This window comes from Manihot esculenta, chromosome 12 (genome assembly GCF_001659605.2).
Source record: "Manihot esculenta cultivar AM560-2 chromosome 12, M.esculenta_v8, whole genome shotgun sequence".
NCBI lineage: Eukaryota > Viridiplantae > Streptophyta > Magnoliopsida > Malpighiales > Euphorbiaceae > Manihot > Manihot esculenta.
In genome coordinates, this window is record NC_035172.2 from 14,619,354 (window position 1) to 14,642,936 (window position 23,583).

The following is a 23,583-nucleotide window of genomic DNA, read 5'->3' on the forward strand; positions in this document are numbered from 1 at the left end:
CATAAAACCACATACTAGAGCCCTCATCAAATGCTCTAGTATGGTCAACATCACATACATCAAGCTTGGTACAATATAACTCATCATAAAAAAAACCTTTCCATGATAATCATGTTCACAGAGATTTACAAAAAAATATAAGCTAGGGCAAAGCACAAATCTAATCCATTACATAGCACATGTCCACTACTAAACTATTACATAACTTATACCAGCCTCTAGCCGACTTTTCGAGCTATTCTTGACCCTGAAAACCTGGGGTTAGGGGAAAGGGATAAGCTACAAGAGCATAGTGAGTAGAACCATAAAAAAACAGTTTAATAAACATATGCTCATATGAAATGCATCACATCACAAACAATACACATCAATGATGGACTTGTCACCAGTAACCCTCTACATATTCCAAATAATGTCTGGCCCTCGACGGAGCTCCTCAGGACTTCCTCTTAAACATAACATAACATATCCAACTGTGCTAGGGGCGTAGAATGGGCAAGCTCTGGTCTTTCCCTTACATCGTGCCAGGGGCGTAGAATAGGCAAGCCCTGGTCTTTTCATATCATATCATATCATAACATCTCGAGGGCTAGTGGGTCATCCAACATCCATCCACACCAACAATAAATTATGCAATGCAGCATATTCGTGAATTCTAATGCAAACATCCTAATACATAGACATAGCATTCATGATGCATGAACATGCTTTAAAAGTTTGATTACTTTAAAACAATAGATTAGTTTAGTTCTACTCACCTTTGGCTGACGCTCGACTACAACCATAGCAGCTGACTCACTGCTGGCCTCTACGGTCTCTCGGGTCCGATCCTACGCAGGTGGACTCAAGTGAGGGACCAAATACATCTCTAACAAGACTCTAAACAACTCCCTAAAAGCCCCCTAAAATATCACAAAACATGCATATAAAAGCAAAGGAAGGCTGGGCAGAGGACTTTCGGCGGCAGGTTCGGCGGCCGAAGGTCCTCTACAGATCCGAAAGTCGGGGTCCTTCGGAGCCAGGTTCGGCGGCCGAAGGTCTTCCAAAGATCCGAAAGTCAAGGACTTTCGAGGGCGGGTTCGGCGGCCGAAACTCCCTTCCAGATTCGAAAGTGCATGCTTTTGGGGGCATGTTAGGCAGCCAAAAGACTACCTCCCATGCAGGTTCGACGGCCGAACCCTGCTTCGGCGGCCGAACCTGGGTTCTCCAGAATGGCAGAACCCGATTCTGTCTCATGCATTTCAACCCCAAAACTCTCAAATCCTCACACCAACTTCCCACAACAAGCATACATTCATCAAAAACCCTACTCAAAGCCTATAACCTTAGATCTAACCATTTTATGCATTTTTTACCCTTAACCCTTTTTAAAACTTACTTAATATAATAAAGAGCAAGGATCTACACTTACCTCTTGAAGATCGAAGGTAGATGTGATCCCAAACTTGGTGTTGAGGAGAAATGGTCTCCAAACTTTAAAATCTTAGATTCAAGCTTTAAAACTTCAAAATAGGAGAAAAACTCATAAATATGTAAAAGATTTGGAGGAAAACTAACATGAACACAAAGGGAGGGCGTGAACTCACCTTTGCACGAAAATGGAGAGGAAAACCCTCATATTTTCAGGCTGAAGGCCCTTTATAGATAGGTGGCTAGACCACCTTCGGGGGCCGAAAGGAGAGCTCCCGGGGCAGCACCATGTTCAGCGGCCGAACCTGGGCTTGTCCTTCAAAAACATTTGTCTTTCAATTTAAAACCTTAACTCAAAACCAATCAATAACACCATGAAAATCATTTTGTAAAAACATATTTTACAACTCATTATCTACTTTAAACGAGTCTTATGTAGCGACTTGAGCGTAGGAGTGGCTACCATAGGCAGCAATCACCTCATATCTTCTTTTTTGCAAAATTGACCAATCACAGTATAGCACTCTATTTCGGCCATATTAATTACCTTTTTATTAAATTTGAGTCAGATTTAACTCACCTCAAAAGTTAGCTCAAGGGAAAGGAGTACGCAAAATCCTTATAAGGGTCACATAACTCCAATCCCAAATCGATGTGGGATTCAACACACCCCCTCACTCTGAAAAATAAACTAGAGTGTGAAATACTTAAAGGAGCCCCAACATGGGATGAGAGGCTCTGATACCATATTAAATTTGGGATAAACCTAACTCATCCCAAGAGTTAGGCCTAATCCAAATTTAACACCTTTATATTTTCATTTTGTGTTGTATTTAAAAGCGAGATTTTGAAACCAACTCCTAGTGGTGTAAGCAAATCAAAGCCAAGATTGAGTATTAAAGAGTTCAAGGATTCATCAAAATTTTTTTGAGGGTGAATTGAACTTGAACTTTACTCATTTTAAATTCAGACTAAATATTAATAAGTTTAAGTTTAGTTTGTTTAGCAAACAAGTTAAGACAAGCTGAGTTTTTATCGAATCTAATCTCGAATAGTTCAATTTATTTATAACTATAATAAGTTTTAGTTTAAAATCAATAAGTTTAAAATTAAATAATTTTAGTTAAATAAGTATATATATAAGTTAATTAGCAAACCTGTAATAAACTAGATCTTAAATATTAACAATCTGATTATTTGTAAGTTTTAATAGTATAATCAAACTATACAAAGCTGAACTTCATAAAACTCAAATTTGACTTATGAAAATTTATGCAGACCTTAAGTTTAGTTCTCTTATGACATTGAATTCAGCCAACTTAATGAGTTAATTCACGAATCAATTTGTGTGCCTACTCATAAACTTGAAAATAAGTTAGCTCATGAGTCTTAATGAGACAAATATTATCGAGCTCAAACTCGGCGGTTTACTAAATGAGTCTAAAAGTTGAATTCAAATTTGATTTATTTAGAAATCAAACCGAATTCGATCGAATTTTTATTAAATCGAATCTTAAATAACATACGAATAGTTTAGTTCATTCAAATTTAACTTATTTAGAAATCAAATTGAATTCGATCGAATTTTTATTAAATCGAATATCAAATAACGTGTGAATAATTTAGTTCATTTATACCTACTAATGCCAACATTACCTTTTCTTGTTGGCATTTTCAATTTTATTTTTTTTTAGCTATATGAACATTTAAACCATTAATTGCTCATTAGATCCATAGCATATCTGCTTTAAAGTTTATTGCAATTGACTGTTTTTTAATTATTTAATTTATTTTATATATATATATAATTACGTATTTTCAATTCATTAAATTTATATCCACTCCACTCTATTCATCCGTGAAAATCGAATTCTTAATTTCATTAAGTGAGAAAAATTTAAAATCACTCATTGCAATATTTAATGATCATATTTAATATTATTTTATCGTATAAAAAAATGTTTAATTCATGATAATTTAGTCGATTCAAATTTTAAGAAAATTGTAAAATCACAAGGAATTTAAATTTATTTAGTAAATAATAGATTTTTTAACTATTTGGTCAATTCAACTTGTCCAATGAATAAAATAAGGAATATAGTTGACAAATCCATATTTAATTGTTTATTATATAAAAAGGGTCAAATCCCATTCTAATTTCTTTAATTAATAAAATATTAATATCTATAATAATTTTTATTATATGTATATTCAAATAGTTGGGTTGTGCCGGAATTCAATAATCTTGTTCCACTGTGAGATAAGAGTTTATTTCATTAGCTATTGAAAAATTCTCTTTAAACACTCTTATTACTAAAACTTTTCTTGTCTCTTATTACTGTGGATTTATTACAACAAAGAAATATGATTTAAAAAATAAAAGTAAGTCGTTATTTTGTTGTGGATTTATTACATCAAATACTATGTAATAAAATTTATTTTCTTATTATCATACATCTAATAAATAATTATATAAAAAATACATTAACATCATTTCAATTTGAAGAAAAAAAATGATGGAAAGAGTTTTATTTTTTCAATTAGATAATTTTATATTATTAAATTAATAAGTGTTCGATCAATCTTATTAAAAAGAAATTCGATCGCAATCAAAAATTTAGTTTGGTGGTAAATTTATTTGAATAAATCTAAAAAATTTTAAATTTTACTCTTTCAATTTTAAATTCTCATTTTTTTAATTTAAAAAGAACTCGATACATAATTAAATAATAGATTAATTAAAATCGATATAGAAAAATGATAAAATTTTAAATACTAAGTTTAACTTAATAAATTAGAGAAATTAATGAAGAAATATTACAATTAAAATTTGAAATTATGTTTTACTTTTCTAATTTATTTTACAACTTTTATTATATTTTATTATCTTATAAATTTAAACTAAACCCATTCTCCGTCATCAAAACCCATTCTCCGTCCAACAATACCCTTTCCATACGAAACCCATGGCACTTCACCAACTGAGACCCATCTCGAATCAGTTTGCAATCTTATGAAGACCCAGCTAGCAGAATGTGCTCCTAAATCCCAACTCCTCTCTCAGAATCCAAATTCCTCCTTCACAATCACACTCATCCACTACTAGTCCAGACAAATCATTCCCATCGACCACCTAATCCCAACCTTCTTTCCTCCTTACTTCTCATCATCGAGAAATCGGAAATCCATCTAGTAGCTCCTTCCATTCGGCTGAGAAATCTGATTCAGTGTTGAATATAGTCTCAAATTTTTATTTTATGCTTTGTTTTTATTTGTTATTCTATCTTTAAATCTTTAACTGTGTAAGAGAATTGAAAAGGTATGGTAAAATGTAGAGAAAATTTTCCCTCGTTTAAGGAAAATGTAACTGCATTAGTTTTGAATTTTAAAATATTGTTTTTAAATTTATAAAAGTTTAAACGGATTAAAAAATATTATGAGAGTTTAAATAAATAACGCGGGACTTAAAAAGATTTATTTTTGCTTTAATTTTATTTTTCAAAAATAAATTACATGAAAAAAAAAATGTTATACAACAAATATGTAATGTCTGATTACGTTGTTAGAATTGCATAGTTGGCCTTGCGTGTCATTTCATGTCGGCTGTAGTGATTGAATGAACAGTTCATTCATTCTAGCCGCACCCTTCGGCCACAAAGAGATCATCTTTGACTTGCCATAGCCACCAGATAATCTTCTTACCACAGATATTTTTGCCTTTAGACATTAAATTTCTCTTATCGTCTTCTTGGATGAATCTCTCCTTCTCTTTCTTTCTTTCTTTTCCTCTGCCATGTCTCCACAAACCATCCTCCTTTTCTTCTGCACAATTACACTCTCCCTCTTCAACCCAATATCACCTTCTGAGTTCATCTACAATACCAATTTCAACTCCACCAACCTTCTCACTTATGGCAATGCCACAATCCAATCTTCAATCCTTGCTCTCACCAATGATGACACTTTCTCTATCGGAAGAGCTTTGCACCCTTCAAAAATCGCCACTAAATCATCCAATTCGTCTTTAGTACTTCCTTTCTCCACTTCTTTCATTTTCTCCATTGCTCCCTTCAAGAATTTCCTCCCTGGCCATGGATTTGCCTTTGTGTTCGTACCTTCCACTGGCATTCGAGGTGCAAGCTCATCTCAGCACCTGGGTCTCTTCAACCTCACAAACAATGGTAACCCAGATAACCATATTTTTGGGGTTGAATTTGACACCTTTATGAACCAAGAATTCAATGATGTCAATGATAACCATGCTGGTATTGATGTAAACTCTCTCTCATCCGTTTCACAGCATGAAGCAGGTTTTTGGGAAGGGGAAGATGACGAAGAGTTTGAGGAATTGCAGCTTAATAATGGGATTAACTACCAAGTTTGGATTGATTACATGGATTCCAGGGTTAATGTAACTATGGCCAAGGCAGGGGCAAAAAGGCCTAGGAGACCTTTGATGAGTGAGTTTGTTAATCTTTCTGGGGTTTTCTTGGATGAAATGTATGTGGGTTTCTGTGCAGCTACAGGGCAAATGGTTCAAAGCCATAGGATATTGGCTTGGAGCTTTAGTAATACAGATTTTTCTATTGGTGATGCTTTGATCACTAGGGACTTGCCCTCTTTTGTGCCTCCAAAGGAATCAGTGTTCAAATCAAAAAGATTCATTATTGGGGTTAGTGCTGCTGGTGTGATAATTATTGTGTTTGGAATTGTGATGTACGAGGTTTTGGCTTGGCGGAAGAGGACAAAAGAGAAGAAGAAAGAAGAAATTGAAGACTGGGAGTCTGAGTATTGGCCTCATCGCATTGATTATAGACAAGTACATGCAGCAACAAAGGGATTTGCAGAAGAAAATGTGATTGGAGTTGGAGGAAATGGAAAGGTCTATAAGGGTACATTGGAAGGAGGAGTAGATGTTGCTGTTAAAAGATTTTCTCATCAAAATGAACGAGGAATCAGGGAATTTCTTGCTGAAGTTTCAAGCCTAGGGAGACTAAAGCATAGGAACTTAGTAGGAATAAGAGGTTGGTGTAAACAAGACAGAAAAAGCTTGATTTTGTTGTATGATTATATGGAAAATGGGAGCTTGGACAAGAGGATTTTCACTTCCAAGAATTCTACTTTGAGTTGGGAAGAAAGGATCAAGATCTTGAAAGATGCAGCTAATGGGATCTTGTATTTGCACGAAGGATGGGAAGCGAAAGTCTTGCACAGAGACATCAAGGCAAGCAATCTATTACTTGACAAGGAAATGAATGCAAGGTTAGGAGATTTTGGTTTAGCCAGGATGCACCATCATGGACAATTAGCTAGCACAACACAAGTGGTTGGGACAGTAGGATACATGGCACCGGAAGTTGTTCGAACCGGACGAGCCTCAACACAGACCGATGTGTTTAGTTTTGGAGTCTTGCTCCTAGAAGTTGTCTGTGGTAGAAGATCTACCGAGGAAGGTAAGCCAGGATTAATTGAATATGTCTGGAGGCTAATGGACAGAGGGGAAGTAATTAATGGGTTGGATGAGAGACTAAAAGCAAAGGGTGGCTATACAAATGAGGAAGTGGAGAGGCTAATTCACTTGGGATTATTATGTGCATATCCAGATCCAAGTGCTAGGCCATCAATGAGGCAAGTAGTGAAGGTATTAGAAGGGGCAACTGACGGCATGGAATCAGAAGAGGAAGGAATGGAAGTGAACTTGCTTGATGGTATAAGAAGAAGTAGAATGTGGTCTGCTGGACCTCACCAGAACTATAGTGACAGACTACACCCAACTTTTGATGAAATTTTACCTTTATCATTTTCTGTACCTCTATCAAGTTCAGATATCATCACAAAGGGCAGGTGAAAAATGGCCAAAATTTCAGGTATTCTGTTAGTTGCAGAAAGGAGTTCATTTTGATTGTTGGGATGTCAGATAATTTTTATGTAATTCATTTGTACATGCCCTATTTCTAGTTCAGTTTCTGTATAACGATTTCAAAACGAGTATTAGAATAACAATCAATTCGCACCAGTGGTCTAGTGGTAGAATAGTACCCTGCCACGGTACAGACCCGGGTTCGATTCCCGGCTGGTGCAGTTTCCCTTTTGTGTTTTGACTCCATGGTGGCCTTGGCCAATCACAAGCTAATACACATACCCGGTATGACATTTGTTCTTTTATTTATTTTTTTTTTTCTCTAAGCTTCAACCTTATATTAGAGTGATCATCTGCCTTAATTAACTTTAAATTTCCCTCTATCTCATATCATTTCCAATTGTTCAACCAGTTAAATTGATTTTTCTTATATGCAATGATATGCAGACTTCACCTCTATTAATGTTTATTGGATATTGCTCCAAAAAAAATTGGAAATACCACGGTATAGACCTTGATTTTTTTTTCTATCTAATTTTGTGTATAAATTCAAGAAATATCTATTACAAAGGCATTTGTTTTGTGATACAATATATGCTACAAAAAATTATTAAAGAGTTCCTTTTATGAATAAAGACATCCTATGTACTCTCAGCCATGAGGTCATTTGCTATCCCAATGATCTAGCCAGTTCCTTCCTCTACCGTCAATATGGAGATGATTTTTCATTTCCCATTTATCCGCCTAAATGCTTAGACATGTATGTCAAATTCTCAGTTGATTGCTTTCCTTCGACATTCATTTTCCCATTTTTTGTCTTGTCCAGTCGTCGACGAGCGTATTCTTGAATCTTACGATCATGGTCTTTGAGCATTTGTTCTACATTGTTTGATGGAACAAGTAATGGTCCAGAGACATAAATCTTGCTTCCTCTAGGCCCGCGATCATACTGGAGAGAAACCCGAACAAAATGTTATGATCACAAGTTAAACAAGTTGGTAGAATCCCTATTTAAACAGAAAAATCCACTGAAATGCATGGCTGCTAGCTCAGAATTATTCCTAATCTATACAATTTTTCAGAACAGTGCAATATTGATCTTCCACTTAATCAACCAAAATGAGGTCACCAAGCATACACAGTGGGGATGATAATCATTCTTAGTATTTGACTCTTGAAACAGAACAAAGTTTTTATTAACTTACCAGACTAGCTTCTCTGGATTTTAGACCTTCTGCCTCAGGAGAATCTGCAGGCCTACGCACTTGACATTTTTTACTCTTCTTTATTGTGGGCTCTAATCCATTTGATGATCCCTGAAACCCACCTAACTGTTTTACCACTGCTGACCGTGACGTACCAGGTCTTCCCTGCTGATCATCGGGAAATGAAGTTTTAGGTGCTAGTAAACCAGATACTGTTGATAGGTTGGTTCTGGTTGATACCACATGAGGGTTATCAAGATCCTTTCCAAACTTTGTCCAGCCTGTCCCCTGGACCAATGGCCCAGAATGTGAGACTTTCTTACGTTGATTCTCCCTGAAACCTCTTCTGCATTCTTTAGCAGCTTCATTTAGTTCAGAGGGATCAAACAGAAAACCAGAAACAGTCTGCTGCCTGTGAGAGTTGAACATTTCACCTCTACTATTTGCATTTGAAAGTCGCCTTTCCTGTTAATGCAGAGGAAAACATCAGTTCGTAGAAAGAGAAAAGTGAAAAAACCTAAAATTAATGGGGAAAATAGAGAGAGAGAGACAGAGCAGCAATGATGGAACAAGATAAAAAGAAAAACTAGCAGACTCATCACGTGTGCACATGATCCATGTTCATACTAGTTCGAAGAAATATCGATAACTATAGGATCCATTAGAAAAACAATATAAGAATCTACCTGCATCAATATTGATAAATTGGGATTGGCATTAGATGCTAGAGCAGCCCCAGATCCCAGTGGTCCATTTCTCTGGGCCCCAATCACTCCTTGCCTATGGAAATTAATGAAAAATGTTAATACTGCATTTTGCATACCAATTATATCTGCCTTTGGAGCAACTAGAAGCAAAATCAGCAACATCATTACAAGTTGACAGAAAATGGAACCAAAAGAAGCACAACAAAGCCAAAGACTAACAAAACCAGCCAAATAAAACAAAAGCAATTTCACAGAACATGTGAATTCAACTTCTGTTTTAAATATTTCCCCACTGCCTATTATAGATTGCACTGTTGTTCCTTGCACAACATCACAGTTGTAAATTTTCTATCACTATTTTAAGCCTTATTATGCCACAAAAATTAATATACTTCTAATGATAGTTTCAAGTGAAATGCTGACTTTGCCCCAAAAGGTACATGAAAAAGAATGTTGATGATTAAGAAATGACAGCCAACCAATACGATATATACCTTCTAGATTCTTCGTCTCGCAATTTAGCATCAATCTCTTTGCTGGGAGGATATTTGGGCAAACTTGAAGGATCACAAGCATATGGTTTTGATCTGAAGAACTGTTTTTGAGAGAGAGAGAGAGAGAGAGAAGAGGAGAGAGGATGGAGCAAAGCAATCAAATCTCCATACAATAAGGAATTATGTAGGTAGTTATTCGTTCAAACATCAGACTGCAAATTAACCAATCAAAACTTATGAAAAGAGATTAAATGATAAAGAAAAAGAACTAATAGTGCAAACAAAATTCAATTGACAAAGGCAAGTTGTACACAAGGAAGGACAAACAATTGGATAAACATGTGCCTCTTGACAAAGTCAAGTTATTCATTCATTTCCTCTTTTTCCATTTTCATTTTCATTTTTTTTCCGACAAGTAAAAGATGAAATTTTATTGAAAAAGAATAAAGAAAGTACATTGGACACCATATGCTCCTAAAAGACTAAAGAAAAATGTATTAAATTCCAATTTCAAGTTGTGCATACCTTGTCCTTGAGAGCAAAAGCTGCAGTCCCACGATTTGCTGGATCCATGGAAAGCAAGGTCTCCATAAGTCCAACTGCAGGGGCGGGTGTGTCTTTAAATGTATCTGCAACACATCTTTTATATGGTCGTTGAGGCTTCATTACAGATGAATGAGGTAGCTCCAATTTTTTCCAATAATCCTCAGGGGGTGAACCGCAAAGCTTAAAAACCTTATGCAATTGCTCGACCTACAAGACACCATAATTTAAGTTACGGCAACATAGAACTTTGGTCTAGAATTAAAGCATTTCATAATGTACCACATAGAAATAAGCTCTCATCCCAAGTTTGAATGCATTTAGAATTTCTTGGAACAAAGAACCATCATTAAAACGTACGTTAACAAGGCTTGAAAACCAGCATTGAGGATTTGAGGCAGACCAGACTACAATGTAAACAGAAATATGTTCTTTGTCAAACTCATTTCTGCATTTTGGAAGTTCAAGGACTCTAATTGTGGGATATATCTCTCTTTTGACAAAGAATAAAAAGGATAGGTTGAGCACAGCATTTATTCCCCTCTTCCATTTATATAATTATAGAGATTTTACAAAACCCATCATCCACACTTCTGTTTTCTCTCTTTTTTTCCCAATGTGTCAAATGCAGGAATATTATTTGCTATTGTTAGAATTCCCATTGGAAATCATAGCATAATAGCAAATACATCCATTAGGTGGTGAATGACATCAATAATAAGAATAATACTCCTTCCATCCCATAAAGATATACTTTCCTTTTTCATCCCTTCCAAATTATAAGCCACTTTCCATCTTGAGATGGCAATTTATATATTAGCTTCCTCCTATACCCTATTTTAGCATGCATTGCAGAAGTAAAATTTAATAGTTCCAAGAATACACTAGTAATTTAGCAATATTAATGGAGGGAATAAAAAGGAAAAACAATATCAAATTTATTGCTTTGACTATAATAACTGCATTTTCCTAATCAATGTGAAAATAACTATATGCCTATCTTTTGAGACGAGGGAGTAATGATAACAAGCAGCAAGATACCTCAGTTCTTCCAGGCAATATAGGTTTCCCAGTGTACAATTCGCCAAGTATGCAACCAGTGCTCCACAAGTCTACAGCAACTCCATAGTGAGATGCTCCAAGCAAAAGTTCTGGAGCTCTATACCAAAGGGTCACCACACGGCTTGTCAATTGAGCATTACTTTTAGGATCAAAGAAACTTGCTAACCCAAAATCCGCAATTTTTAAGATGCCATTGTCGTCAATAAGAAGATTTGAACCCTTTATGTCACGATGCAGAACACCACGACTATGGCAGTGATCAAGTCCACTTAAAAGTTGTTGCATGAAGCATTTTATCTAAGAGAAAAATGACTGTGATGTAAGGATTTAAGATATAGATGCTTCTAACCAAGTAAGGACTGGACTCAGATGTATATCTGATTCAAAATAGCATGGAAGCCTGAGAGAAGAATGTAAAACATGAGAAGAGAACCTGTGGTTCTGTGAACTTGATTCCAGGAAGTGAAGCGAGTCCAGTCAGATCATGTTCCATGTATTCAAAGACAAGGTACAAACTGGAAGATGTCTGACATGTTATCAAGCCTTCCAATTTTATTATATTGGGATGATCCAATATGCGCAAAATATGAATTTCCCGGGCCATAAATTTGACACTTTCTGGATCACTATTATTAAACCTAACCTTTTTAATTGCAACAATTTTATTATGAGTGACATCACGGGCCTTGTAAACATTACTGTAGGTTCCTTGGCCAATCTGCAAGAATAAGATGCCCATCATACAGAACTCAAAATTGAAGATGAAGAAATCAATGTACAGGCACACATGACAGAAGAAAAGCACTTCCCCCAACTCCGGATTGCAGGGTTTTCATAAAATGTTAGATCAGACATGAAATAAACTTCAAATAATGTAATCGGCATTCTCAAAACAACTGAAATCGAACTAAAAATCTAACACCAATCTCTATGCCAAATGGGATCAGAGGAACTGGCATATTGATGCATCATGCATATATCGAATTTCATGCTCAGATTATGTATTTTTCAGTAGGATACAGTGGGAATGATATCATAAAGCATTTGACATAACATAAATTGCACAGTTTTGAGTTAACAGAAAATTCTTTCTTAAAGTTCTAAAAAAATTTTCACCATTGTGAAGGAGCTTATATTCAAGTCTTACTTCTGATAAATCAGTTAATATTCCAAAAATGTACAAGAGTTCAAGTTATTACAATTTTTGTAAAGAAAGAGAGGATCCTAACAACATAATGAACCCTATCTCAATCTCTAAATTGCAGTTTAATAAAATAAAGAGATATTACTCAAATCATATACTTATTTTCAGCAGAAACTAGACATCAGATGTACTTGCAAAAGAGCGAGCAAAACAATGATTTACAGAACTGACCACAAAATTGAAGAAAGCATAAATTACACATCAATTAAAGAAAGGAACATACTTTGCCCAACTTCTCAAATGTATTAGCACGGCGTGGGACCCATCCCTTGATAGCTTCTCCTGCTGCTGAGGCAAGCCAAGATGGCCATCCTGCCGCAACCTGCTCTGCTTCCAAACACTTTGGCACCCTTCCCCAACCTGGATGACTACAAACTGAAACATCACACTTCTCTGTATTTTTTTTCTCAATCTGAGGATGACTTATAACAGCAAATTCACAATTCTCTACCTTCTTTTCCTCGATCTGATTCTCTATTTTATTTTTCTCTATCTGATCATCATACAACCTATTCGAACCACTGATTTTCTTGTTAAGTAGCATAACCTTCACATCTCCACTATCTGATTTCGACTTTGATCGAATTGGGTCATCTCGTCTCGATGAATTAACATGAGCAACACGCCTATCTAATGATCCTTTACGTGATAGCCTCTCTTTTGGGCTGATTGGCCTACTATCCTTAGAAGAAATGCAACCCATGTTGCTGTAATATGAAATAAAACAATCCAAAAGTATCCTATCAATCTGGTATTTCCTTCAAAATCAAGAGCCAAAGATAAGCTCAATCAGAACTCCTCCTTCTGTCACCTCCATTGAAACGAACCATAAACTCATCTCAACTAGCTTATAAACACCCAGTTGATTAAACAATCCAAATTGAAGACCCTTGAATGAAACTTTTCGAGACTTTCACTGTAAGGACCTGAAATTCAAAGTCACCCCCCAACGCACAAGTTTCAAATACGAGTAAACAAACAAGTTATCAAAATCAAAAAAGAAAAGACCCATTACAAGTGAATGGATAACAAGTACCTTGAAACCTCTATGGTATTCCAATTGAGAGAAAGAGATGCAAAGAACGCGAGGCCTCATACCAGGAAAGTACGGTTTTTTTTTGTCGTTTTTGGGTTGGTTCAATTGACTGTTCAACGCGTATGACACTTAATATATATATATATAGACGGAAAGCTTTAGCCGGCACTGCTCAGTCAATAGACCAACTCAGCTTCTATCAAATCTAACAGCCAAAACTGTCGTCTTTTTTCCTATTCTGTTGTTAAAGACGTCGGCATGGACGAACGAGCTGAGCTGAAGCCCGGAAGCAGTTAAAGCCGGTTTTGGGTTGAAAAGTAAAATAACTGTTACTAAACCGGCCTCAAAGTCGAGGCCGACCAAATTCTGCGAGGCACTAATTCTGAATCATTAAATAATTAATTGAATGTATAATTAAGAGACAATTATTATCAAGTCAAATTTTTAATAAATTTACTAATTCAGTATTATTTTGAAATAATTCATTAAAATTTTTATATTTTATAAAATTAAATTCTTTAATCTTTTTTAAATAAATCGTTAGTTATTATAAATATTTATATTATTTAATTTTTATAATTTTAATCAAACACTTTTTAATTTATATAATTCTAAACATTCATATTATTTGTTTTTTAATTTTTTTTAAAAAAAGACTAAATAATTTTATTTTATAAAATATAAAAATATTTTAATTAATTTTTTTTAAAATATAGATACAATAGTAAATTTTTAAAAAATTTACAAATATGATAGTAATTTCCCATTATAATATTAAAAAATAAATTTAATTATTTAAAATTTACTTTCTACCTTTGCTAAGTTATGTTCATATGTATTTAATAATGCTTTTTAAATTTTATATAAACTATTCAATTTTAATTATTATTATTTAATATTTTATAGTAAATATATTATAACAGCAATAATGATCTAATTTATGGATATACTATTTAATTTAAAATAATAATATATACAAAATAATTAAAAATATTAATATAAAATTTTCATAAATATCATTGTAAAATAAAATTCATTATTATTGGAGTCGTGGACTGTAACCGTTAAATTATTACTATTTTTAAAATAATTATATTAGTTAGTTGTTAATATTATTTTTATGTGTAAAATTATTTTATATTTAAAAAATAATAAAATATTATATGTGGTAAATTAATTAAATTTTCATAATTTTTTATTTTTAAAAATTAATCAAATTATGTTTAAATTTTCAATTTATGGTATGGTAAATTATGTACTCATAGTAAATTTATTAAATTTATAAAAAAAATTTTGAAAATTTTGATAAGATGATATCCACGTATATGAAATCATTTTGAGTAATAAATTAAAGTAATAAGTAGGGTATTATATCAATAGGATTAGAAAATTAAGTACTAGATGTACGTAATTCTAATTATTATTTAAATTATCAATATTGATGATGATCGTAAAATTAAAATAAAATAAGATAATAAAATTGAATAACTCAATAAAGTAAAATTCACAAAAATTCACATAAGTTTTTGTGATTTTTTTGTGCCTCGATACTCTCGTCTTTTCCTCTTCTTTAAACTTAACTTTTTTTCCTTTCCTGTAACGACCCGAAAATCGGACCGCTACCGGCGCTAGGATCCGGGTCGACTTAAGGCCGCCGGGACCCGTAGCAAGCCAAACATACATCCTGTAAACCTGTATAATCTCATACATGATCAACAACATACATAAAAATTAAAACTTTTCTTTCCATGAACATCAACCAAATTCAACCTGTGCATAAACATATACATAACTTTGATCCCTCAATGGGTAACATACATCTGTTGAGTTGGTTTACATAAACATCATAAGAATCTCTAAGATCATGTAATTAACAAGGGATAACAACAATCTATGGTCAAGCACACGCTAACATCCATAAAACTCAATACATAACTATACTGTACTTTTACATTACAATTTGATCATGTCCATTGCTAGCTATTACATAAACAGAACTTCTTTACTCTATCCGGACTCCCGCACTATACTGTACCTGCAAGCCTGGGGGTAAAGGGAGAGGGGTGAGCTAAAAGCCCAGTGAGTAGAGCTAGTAAAACACGTTAACACTATGCTCTATGAAATGCATCATAACACAAACAATTCACATAAGGGTTGGGTGAACTTGTCACCAAATAGTCCAAGTTAACTCTGTGCCAGGCCGTAGCATGGGGTCCTGGTCTTCCTGTCATACATACATTACTTACCATTTTCCAGGGCCTCCTCTGGGCTCCTGGTCTTCGAGTCCCATAACCGTGCCTTACTCTGTGCCAGGCCTGTAGACTGGGGCCTGGTCTTTCTTACTCTGTGCCAGGCCATAGCATGGGGTCCTGGTCTTCCTGTCTTGGACTAATTGGGTCATCCAACATTCACCCACATCAACAACAATTGATGCAATGCGGCATATTCGTGAAAACTAATGCAATCATCCTATTGCATAATCATGATGCATGAAACATGATAAAGCATTTAATTTAAAAGATTAAGTTTTAGTTCCACTCACCTCTGGCTGACTCTGACAATACCGAAGCAGCTGAACTCACTGCTGGGGTCCTCGGTTCCTCGGGTCCGAACCTACACGGGTGGACTCAAATGAGGGACCAAACATACGTAATTACAACTCTAATATATTCCCCAAAAAAACCCCCTAAAACATCCTGAAAATATCGCATAGAGATATGCATGAAATAGCTGAACAGGACACTTTCGGCGGCACCTTCGGCGGCCGAAAGTCCCAGACAGAGACGAAAGTCTCTTTTCGGGGGCAACTTCGGCAGCCGAATGCTGCCTCCACAAAGGGGGTTCGGCGGCCGAACCTGGTTTCTGCCGGAAGGGCAGAAACTTGGTTCACATGAACCCCTTGCCTCCCAAAACCTCAAATCAAGCATATATCTCAACCAAAACATGCATACAAGTTCCTAGGGGCCTCAAAACATCAAATACCCCAACTACAACACTTCAAACATACTCAAGCAAGCCACATTGTTCAAAACATCAACATAAACCCATAAACTCAACATATACCCTAACATGCATTTCTACTCAAAGAACTCATAAAATCTCACTTAAAACATATAAGGAGCTTAAGATCGGCCCTTACCTCTTGAAGATCGAGAGGGAGACGACCTAAACTTGGAGATCCACGAAAATGAGCTCCTGAGTTCCCAAAGCTCCAAAACTTGTTTCAAAAGCTTAAATCTTCCAAACCAAGTGAAAACAAGTGAAAATCTTGAAAGATTTAGAGGAAGAACATCAAAAATGGGTGAGGGACGGCGGAGAGCTCACCTTGGCCGAAAATGGGAAAAAGCTCGCCCGTTTTCGGCTAAGGGACCCTTTTATAGTGGCTGGCCAGACCACGTTCGGGGGCCGAATGTGCCTCCGCATGCATGCCATGTTCGGCGGCCGAACATGAGGTTCGGCGGCCGAACCTGGACTTCCCTCACTCATGCTTTCGGGGGCCTAACGTGCCTCCAGAACGCATGCATGTTCGGCGGCCGAACTTGACTTTCGGCGGCCGAACCTGGGTTTTCCTCCAAGGACTTTTCATGCAAAAACTCATTCAATTTCATACTCAAAACCATTAAAAACATGAAAACATTTCATAAAAACATGATTCTACCCTTCTAGAGGTCTCCGACATCCGAGATTCCACCGGACGGTAGGAATTCCGATACCGGAGTCTAGCCGGGTATTACATTTCCCATGAAAGACGATCTGCGCCAATTGACTATCGATGAAGAAGAAGATGTTGTTGTGTCTATTAAGAGCTCCAGAGATATTCGATCGTCATTTATGATTTCTGTATGGTAGGGATTGTTTCTCACATACAATCCAATTAATTTTCAGAATATGCAGTCCTCTTTGACAGATTTATGGCGTCAATCCTCGGACAATTATTGCATTGAAGGATTTTGTTCCTAGTTATAAGCCGGACATTTTATTTTTGATGGAAATAAAAACTCTTAGTTCTCGTATGAAATTTTTTCATAATTTTTTACATTTTGATAGTTGCTTCTCAGTCAATAAATAAGGATTGGGAGAAGACCTTTCGTTACTGTGGAAGAGTCATGGGTCTGTTTCTATAGTTAGTTTTCCTTCAAATTTTATTGATTTAGTTGTTTTGAAAAGTAATATTTAATGGAGATTACCAGTTATTATGATTTTTCACAATCGCAACGACGACGTTAGTCTTGCAACCTTATTAAAACTCTTCGCTAAGTAAATATATAACTTAAATTTTTTTATTAATATCAAGAAAATATATCTTTAAACTCCAAAATTAAGTAGACAATGTTAAATGCGGCTTTTATGTATTGGTATGTGGTTGCTCACATTTTAGTAATATGATGTCATTCCGCGTCAAATCTTAGAGTTTGAAGTTCTACACAACCTTCATTTATTTTTTATAACTTCGATAGTATAATAAAATTTTCACATTTTTATAAAAAAAATAATAAATATTTTTAAATTTAAAATATTAAAAATTATTTGCTATTTTTACTTAAAACAAAATTTAAAAAAAATAGAGTGAAAATATTAAATAATTTTACATATAAAAATTTAAAAATTATAATTTATTAGATCAGGATTTCTTTGAATATGCAAATTTTAAAGTCTTATTTGAAAAAAAATTCAAGTTGAAGTTATTTAATTTTTATTAAAAGTTTAAGGAACTAGAGAAGATAAACTTACAAAATTTATTGAAATATTATTTTTTAACTCATAATAATTAGGTGATGATTACAATTAATTATTGAATTTTAATATTTTAAATATTGATAATATTAATCAAATTCTAATTCGATATTAATGATTTTTACGGATATTATATCTATAATATAATTTACAATTTGAAAGTTTTATATAATAAATATTAAAATAACCTTTATGAGTGTTACGTCATATATAAGTTTAAATAGTATATATAGTAAATGTGGTATGGTCCACATACCAATTTCTAATATGTCGTTCATCGATTACAAATGATAAGAATTAATTAAAATATTTGAATTATATTATTATAAACATAGATTTTTTGTATTTAATTTATTATTTATATAAATTAATTTGATAAGAGTATCAAATATATAAAATTCAGCTGTACTAATTTTCTCAAATTTAATTATAAACTATTTTTTATTGATTGATTCTTACTTTTTTATGCAGTCAAATAATGGTAATAAATGATACAGAATTGTACTAGGATTTTGTTGAATTTCATGGATTTTATTGAATTCGTTCGATTTAAAATAAAAATAATATATCTCTTATAAATAATATAGACATTATTTTTTTAATTAAATTTTAAAATAATAAATTTAATACAATTTAGACACTACTCGATTGTTATTAACTAGGATAGTCAAAGACATTGGACTAGTATTGCAAGTGGCCATCAATTGAAGACCCACCTCTATTAGAAAATTCAACATGTCTAGAGGTAGCGTGAGCATCCGTTCGGTCCGGTTTGATTTTGAATTGAATCGAATAAATTGAAAATTGAAATTTTAGTATTTATGAAAATCGAATCGAATCGATTTTGATCAAAAACCAAATCAAACCGAATCGGTCTGATTCGATTCGATTCGATCGGTTTCTATTTTTAATAATTTTTTATTTTTTACATTTTATTTTTAATATTTTAAAATTTAATTAAAATATTTTAATTTTAATATGGTTTAATTTCTCTATTATTGAAAAAATATATTATTATCACTAATCGGTTCGGTTTGATTTTTTCAGTTTTTTTCTGATCAAAACCGAACCGAACCAAAATAATTAAATTTTTTAAAATTAAAAACCGAACCGAACTAAAATATATAAAAAATCAAATAAAATTTTTAAATCCATTCAATTCGATCGATTTTTTCAGTTTGAACCGAATATTGCCCACCTCTCCCTAGAGGCATTAATTCCTTGCAATAAATATAGGTTTTTTCAGGATAATTATAGATGAAAATTTTTCATGGTCATTAACGTTTAATATTCGACTCGTTTAGTTATTAATGACACGATCTGAGATCTTAGACCGTAGAACTACATCATTAGTTTAAAATAATTAATTTTGAATGAATGGTCTGCTCATAATTTCTTAAAAATAAAAATTATTTAAGATATTTCCTTTAGATGTAATCCACATTGCAAATGGAGTTTGTATTTAATTTATTGATGCTTGCTATCACTTGACAAGGAAAACAAAATGAAAAAGAGGAAAAGTAATTGGGCTGGCTGCCATACAACTTTGAAGATTCTGCTAGGTGTAAAGTTAGAGCTTGGAACCATATCAAGAAACCTGCCGTTGAAGCATTCAAAACAAGTGTCCCCTACATTTCCACATTAACATTTTCTATTAACTTTTAAAATAAGAGATATTTGCATGAAAAATTAAAATTTTTTTATTATTTTATTATTTATTTAAAACTTGAAAAGTTGATAAAACTGTCTAATTCCGTAAACTTTATTATAATTATATCCAAATTTAAAATTTAAATTAAAAAAAGCGTATCTTACTTAATATAAAAAAGATGATATAAATTATTTTAATATATTTATATATCACATAGATAAATATTATTGAAATAAAAAAATTTAAAATTTTTAGTTATTTTATAATTTAATATAAAATTTTAAAAATTAATATAATTTAACTCAAAATTCTTAAATTTAGATTATATTATTATACTTCATTTTTATTTGGTTGGTAGAAGAAATTATAATAGGATTTCTTTCTATTATTTAGTTATAATTTTCTTAATTTTTTTGAATTTTAATGATATATACTTCTAATACAATGTCTTTCTTTGTATTTCTAAGTATTGGCTTATATCATTAAACTATAAAAATAGTAAATAATAAAGTTATGATTTTTATTTTTTATTATATTAACATGATTTTTATAGCAAATATAGTAAAATTTATTATGATAAATTTTAATAAAATATTTAAAAAATAAAAAATTAATAAATAAAGATCAATAATAATTTTTATTGAAATTAATAACAATTAAAAAAAAGTTAAAGTTACAATTTTTTATATCATACTAGATGGAAATAAAAATAAATAAATTAAAAATTTTAAATTGAATTATATTAATTTTTAAAATTTTAAATTAAATTATAAAATAATTAAAAATTTTAAAATTTTTAATAATAGCATTTATATATCTGATATATGAATATAATAAAATAATTCATATTATTTTTCTACATTATCGATACATAATCTTCTTAATTTAAATTTTAAATATAAATATAATTGTAATAAAATTTACGATTTTAAAAATTTTTATTAATTTTTAAAATTTTAAATTAATTATAAAATAGTGAAAAATTTTAAATTTTCATGCAAATAAACTTTTAAATAATAATAATAGTGGTAATAATTTAAAAAAAAAGGAATTAAACATTCTTGTATTTTTTAAAAAAAATTATTAATTTATTTTTATTTTAAAATCATTCAATTATAAATATTTTTATATTTTATAAAATTAAATTTTTTTAATTATTTTATTAAAAAAATTGTTAGACAATTTATTCTAACTTTATTTACAAGAACTAAATAGCATATATATTTAAAAATATAAAAATAATATAATACATATAATTAAAATTATTAGATTAAATAGAATAAATATTTAAGATGATTAATGATTTTTAAATAAAAAATAAAAAAATTATATTTTATAAAATATAAAAATATTTTAATCGACTAATAAATTTGTAAAAATTAACACAGCCATGATAATTATTATGGAATTGCAAAATGTATTGCAATTTGCAATGCATGAATTTTAGTTTGCAACGTAAAAGCAGTAATAAGAAGAAAAAAAAAAACCATCAGTCACATCTCTATTCTATAGCGAGTGAATTACAATCATTAATATCAGATTCAACACCTAAGTCTCCATGTCTAAAGTCTGACAGTGTTGCACGCGCTTCAACAGCAAGTGCTTTTGAACATGTGGTAACAATTCTGTAAGCTTTGTCATCTCAGGACTCGCCTCCCAAAACCCAGAAGCCAATAAAGAAACAGAGGAAGAAAGAGAGAGAAACTGCGTGTTTTAGAGACAAGCCCAAGCGTAAAGAGAGAAAATCAGGGCTTTGTTTGAAGAATCTAACGGCATATACCGATACAACATGAACATGGAAAACCAAGAAGAAGAAGAATCTGCGCCAACTGCAACAGCGACAGCAACATCACAGCCATCATCAAAATACCAGTTATTTCTAGCAATCATGAGCAAAAGGAGAACATGGGTATGTCTTTTTGTCTTAGTATATGCAATCCTCTTATCATCCTCATGGAATTTCCTCAAATCTATACTTTCTTGGTACAAAAATCAAGCCCAAGTCACTTCTGCCTCTTCTGGGTGGCCTGCCTTGTATGCATCAGTGCTTCTAGGGGCTGTTTTTGGAATTCTTTCTATGATTGCAGCTCTTGCAGTGGCTGTGCCAGCTACCTTGGTTATATGGATCACAGTTGTGGTCTTATTGGCTTTCTGTGGGAAGCCAAGGAGGGCCTTAGTGATTGAAGGAAGGAAGATCACAAGGGAAATTATTGGGTCTGTGTTTAAGATTTTATTAAAGGAAGGTAATGTTGTGGCTGCCGTTTGTGCTGTTCTGGGCTACTTTGCTCTGGTTAGAAGGAATTATGAAGGTGATTGAGGGCTTCTTCTTTCAAACTAACCAGGATAATTTTTAAGGCAGATGAGAATGGATTTGAGAAAATTTCCTACTGTTTCTGGGGAATTGTTTGATTATGTTCTCTTTGTTTTTGGAGAGGTCAAATTAGGGATGTGTAACAGTATTACTGATTAGCTATCTAGTTCCTCTGCAATATGCAATTTCTTACTGATTTGATGGGCAGTTTTTGTTTTATTTTAATATACAGATGAGTAAATTTTTATAAATGGATTCTTGAGGTGTCCTCTTGTTGAGCATGGGATCTGGATGACAAAAGATAAAAGAGTTTCAGGTCTTCACTATTTACTAGTTTCTTTTCTTTTTCCCCCACTCTTCTATAAGTTGTGAGGGCTCAAGACCATACGCTTGCATGATGTGGAGCTGAAGGAGAGAATAGTCTATAATAGTTGTGTAGCATTCTGCAAGTAGCAGGCCTAAAGTAACTGGTGTCTACAGGCTACTTGTAACCTGCAGGGGAGCAATTAGAACAAACCCTGTTGAGAAACTGATAACTTTCTCATTAGTCATTTGAGAACAAAGACATTGAAGCTCATGAATGTTGTGATTTTTTGCATTGCAAGAGAAGTTCTTGACTTCTTGGGCTTGAACAAAAAAAGGGTTAGGATTGGCTAAGTGAATAAGAGTCTGCAAGCTTAATCTTCCTGTAGTATTTGGAGGGGCCAAGAGTCGAGTTTCTAAGTATCAATACACTGTCGCCATCTTTTTGAAAAATAAATGCAGAGACAGATTTTTGCAATGGGAACCCATAATCTGAGATGAAAAATGGCTAAAATTAGCTCTAATTTGATTATATTAATGACTGACACTATCATTTGAGGTTGCATTGAATTAGATTGCTCATCTTTATCACTTTCAGCTGTAGTGAACTCATCTTCACCTTCACTTTCACCTTCACCCACAAGTTCTTTCTCAAGTCTATCCAATCTGGAGATTATATGTTCACATTCATGTTCTTCAGCTTTACCTTCCTTGTGGTTTTACTTAAGAAAACGATATCTCAATTGCTCAAGATTTGAATTTTATTTTAGCAATCAAGATTCAAAAAGAACTGCTATCTATGTAACTATTGCAGCAGCAAACTTTTAAAATGAAGCCTATGAACTTTCGGAAGTCAACAGAAGTAGAACCGCCGTACCGTTTAGAAATTTACTGGGCTAGACAGATAAGGAAAGGCCCACCTGGAGGCCCAACAATGGCGGAGAAAGAAATTGAAGTTAGAGGTGAAATCAGTGTCTCTTTTTTCCTTCTCCGAAAAAGCAATGGTTTTTAGATCTGGACCGGTTTCAAAACTGATAAAATCGGAGGGTTAAAAGTTAAAAAA

The 23,583-nt window shown here is 32.9% G+C and overlaps 3 protein-coding genes and 1 non-coding gene across 4 annotated transcripts; 3 read left to right on the plus strand and 1 right to left on the minus strand.

The window, feature by feature from the left end:
• Positions 1-5,065: 5,065 nt before the first annotated feature.
• Positions 5,066-7,575, plus strand: LOC110607207 (probable L-type lectin-domain containing receptor kinase VII.2). Its single transcript, XM_021746276.2, has one exon. It carries the CDS (start codon positions 5,204-5,206, stop codon positions 7,256-7,258), a length of 2,055 nt encoding a protein of 684 aa, XP_021601968.1. The 5' UTR covers positions 5,066-5,203; the 3' UTR covers positions 7,259-7,575.
• Positions 7,421-7,491, plus strand: TRNAG-GCC. The gene has a single exon. It is a non-coding gene; the product is annotated as a tRNA-Gly (tRNA).
• Positions 7,576-7,798: 223 nt separating the features above from the next.
• On the minus strand, positions 7,799-13,766 carry LOC110607206 (probable serine/threonine-protein kinase At1g54610). Its single transcript, XM_021746275.2, has 9 exons — positions 13,522-13,766; positions 12,709-13,411; positions 11,715-11,999; positions 11,261-11,578; positions 10,202-10,429; positions 9,677-9,777; positions 9,162-9,255; positions 8,476-8,940; positions 7,799-8,219 (listed from the first exon to the last, which is right to left on the minus strand). Exons 2-9 carry the CDS (start codon positions 13,186-13,188, stop codon positions 8,007-8,009), a joined length of 2,184 nt encoding a protein of 727 aa, XP_021601967.1. The 5' UTR covers positions 13,189-13,411; positions 13,522-13,766; the 3' UTR covers positions 7,799-8,006.
• Positions 13,767-21,466: 7,700 nt separating this feature from the next.
• On the plus strand, positions 21,467-22,498 carry LOC110607204. Its single transcript, XM_021746270.2, has one exon. It carries the CDS (start codon positions 21,696-21,698, stop codon positions 22,221-22,223), a length of 528 nt encoding a protein of 175 aa, XP_021601962.1. The 5' UTR covers positions 21,467-21,695; the 3' UTR covers positions 22,224-22,498.
• The last annotated feature ends 1,085 nt before the right edge of the window (positions 22,499-23,583 follow it).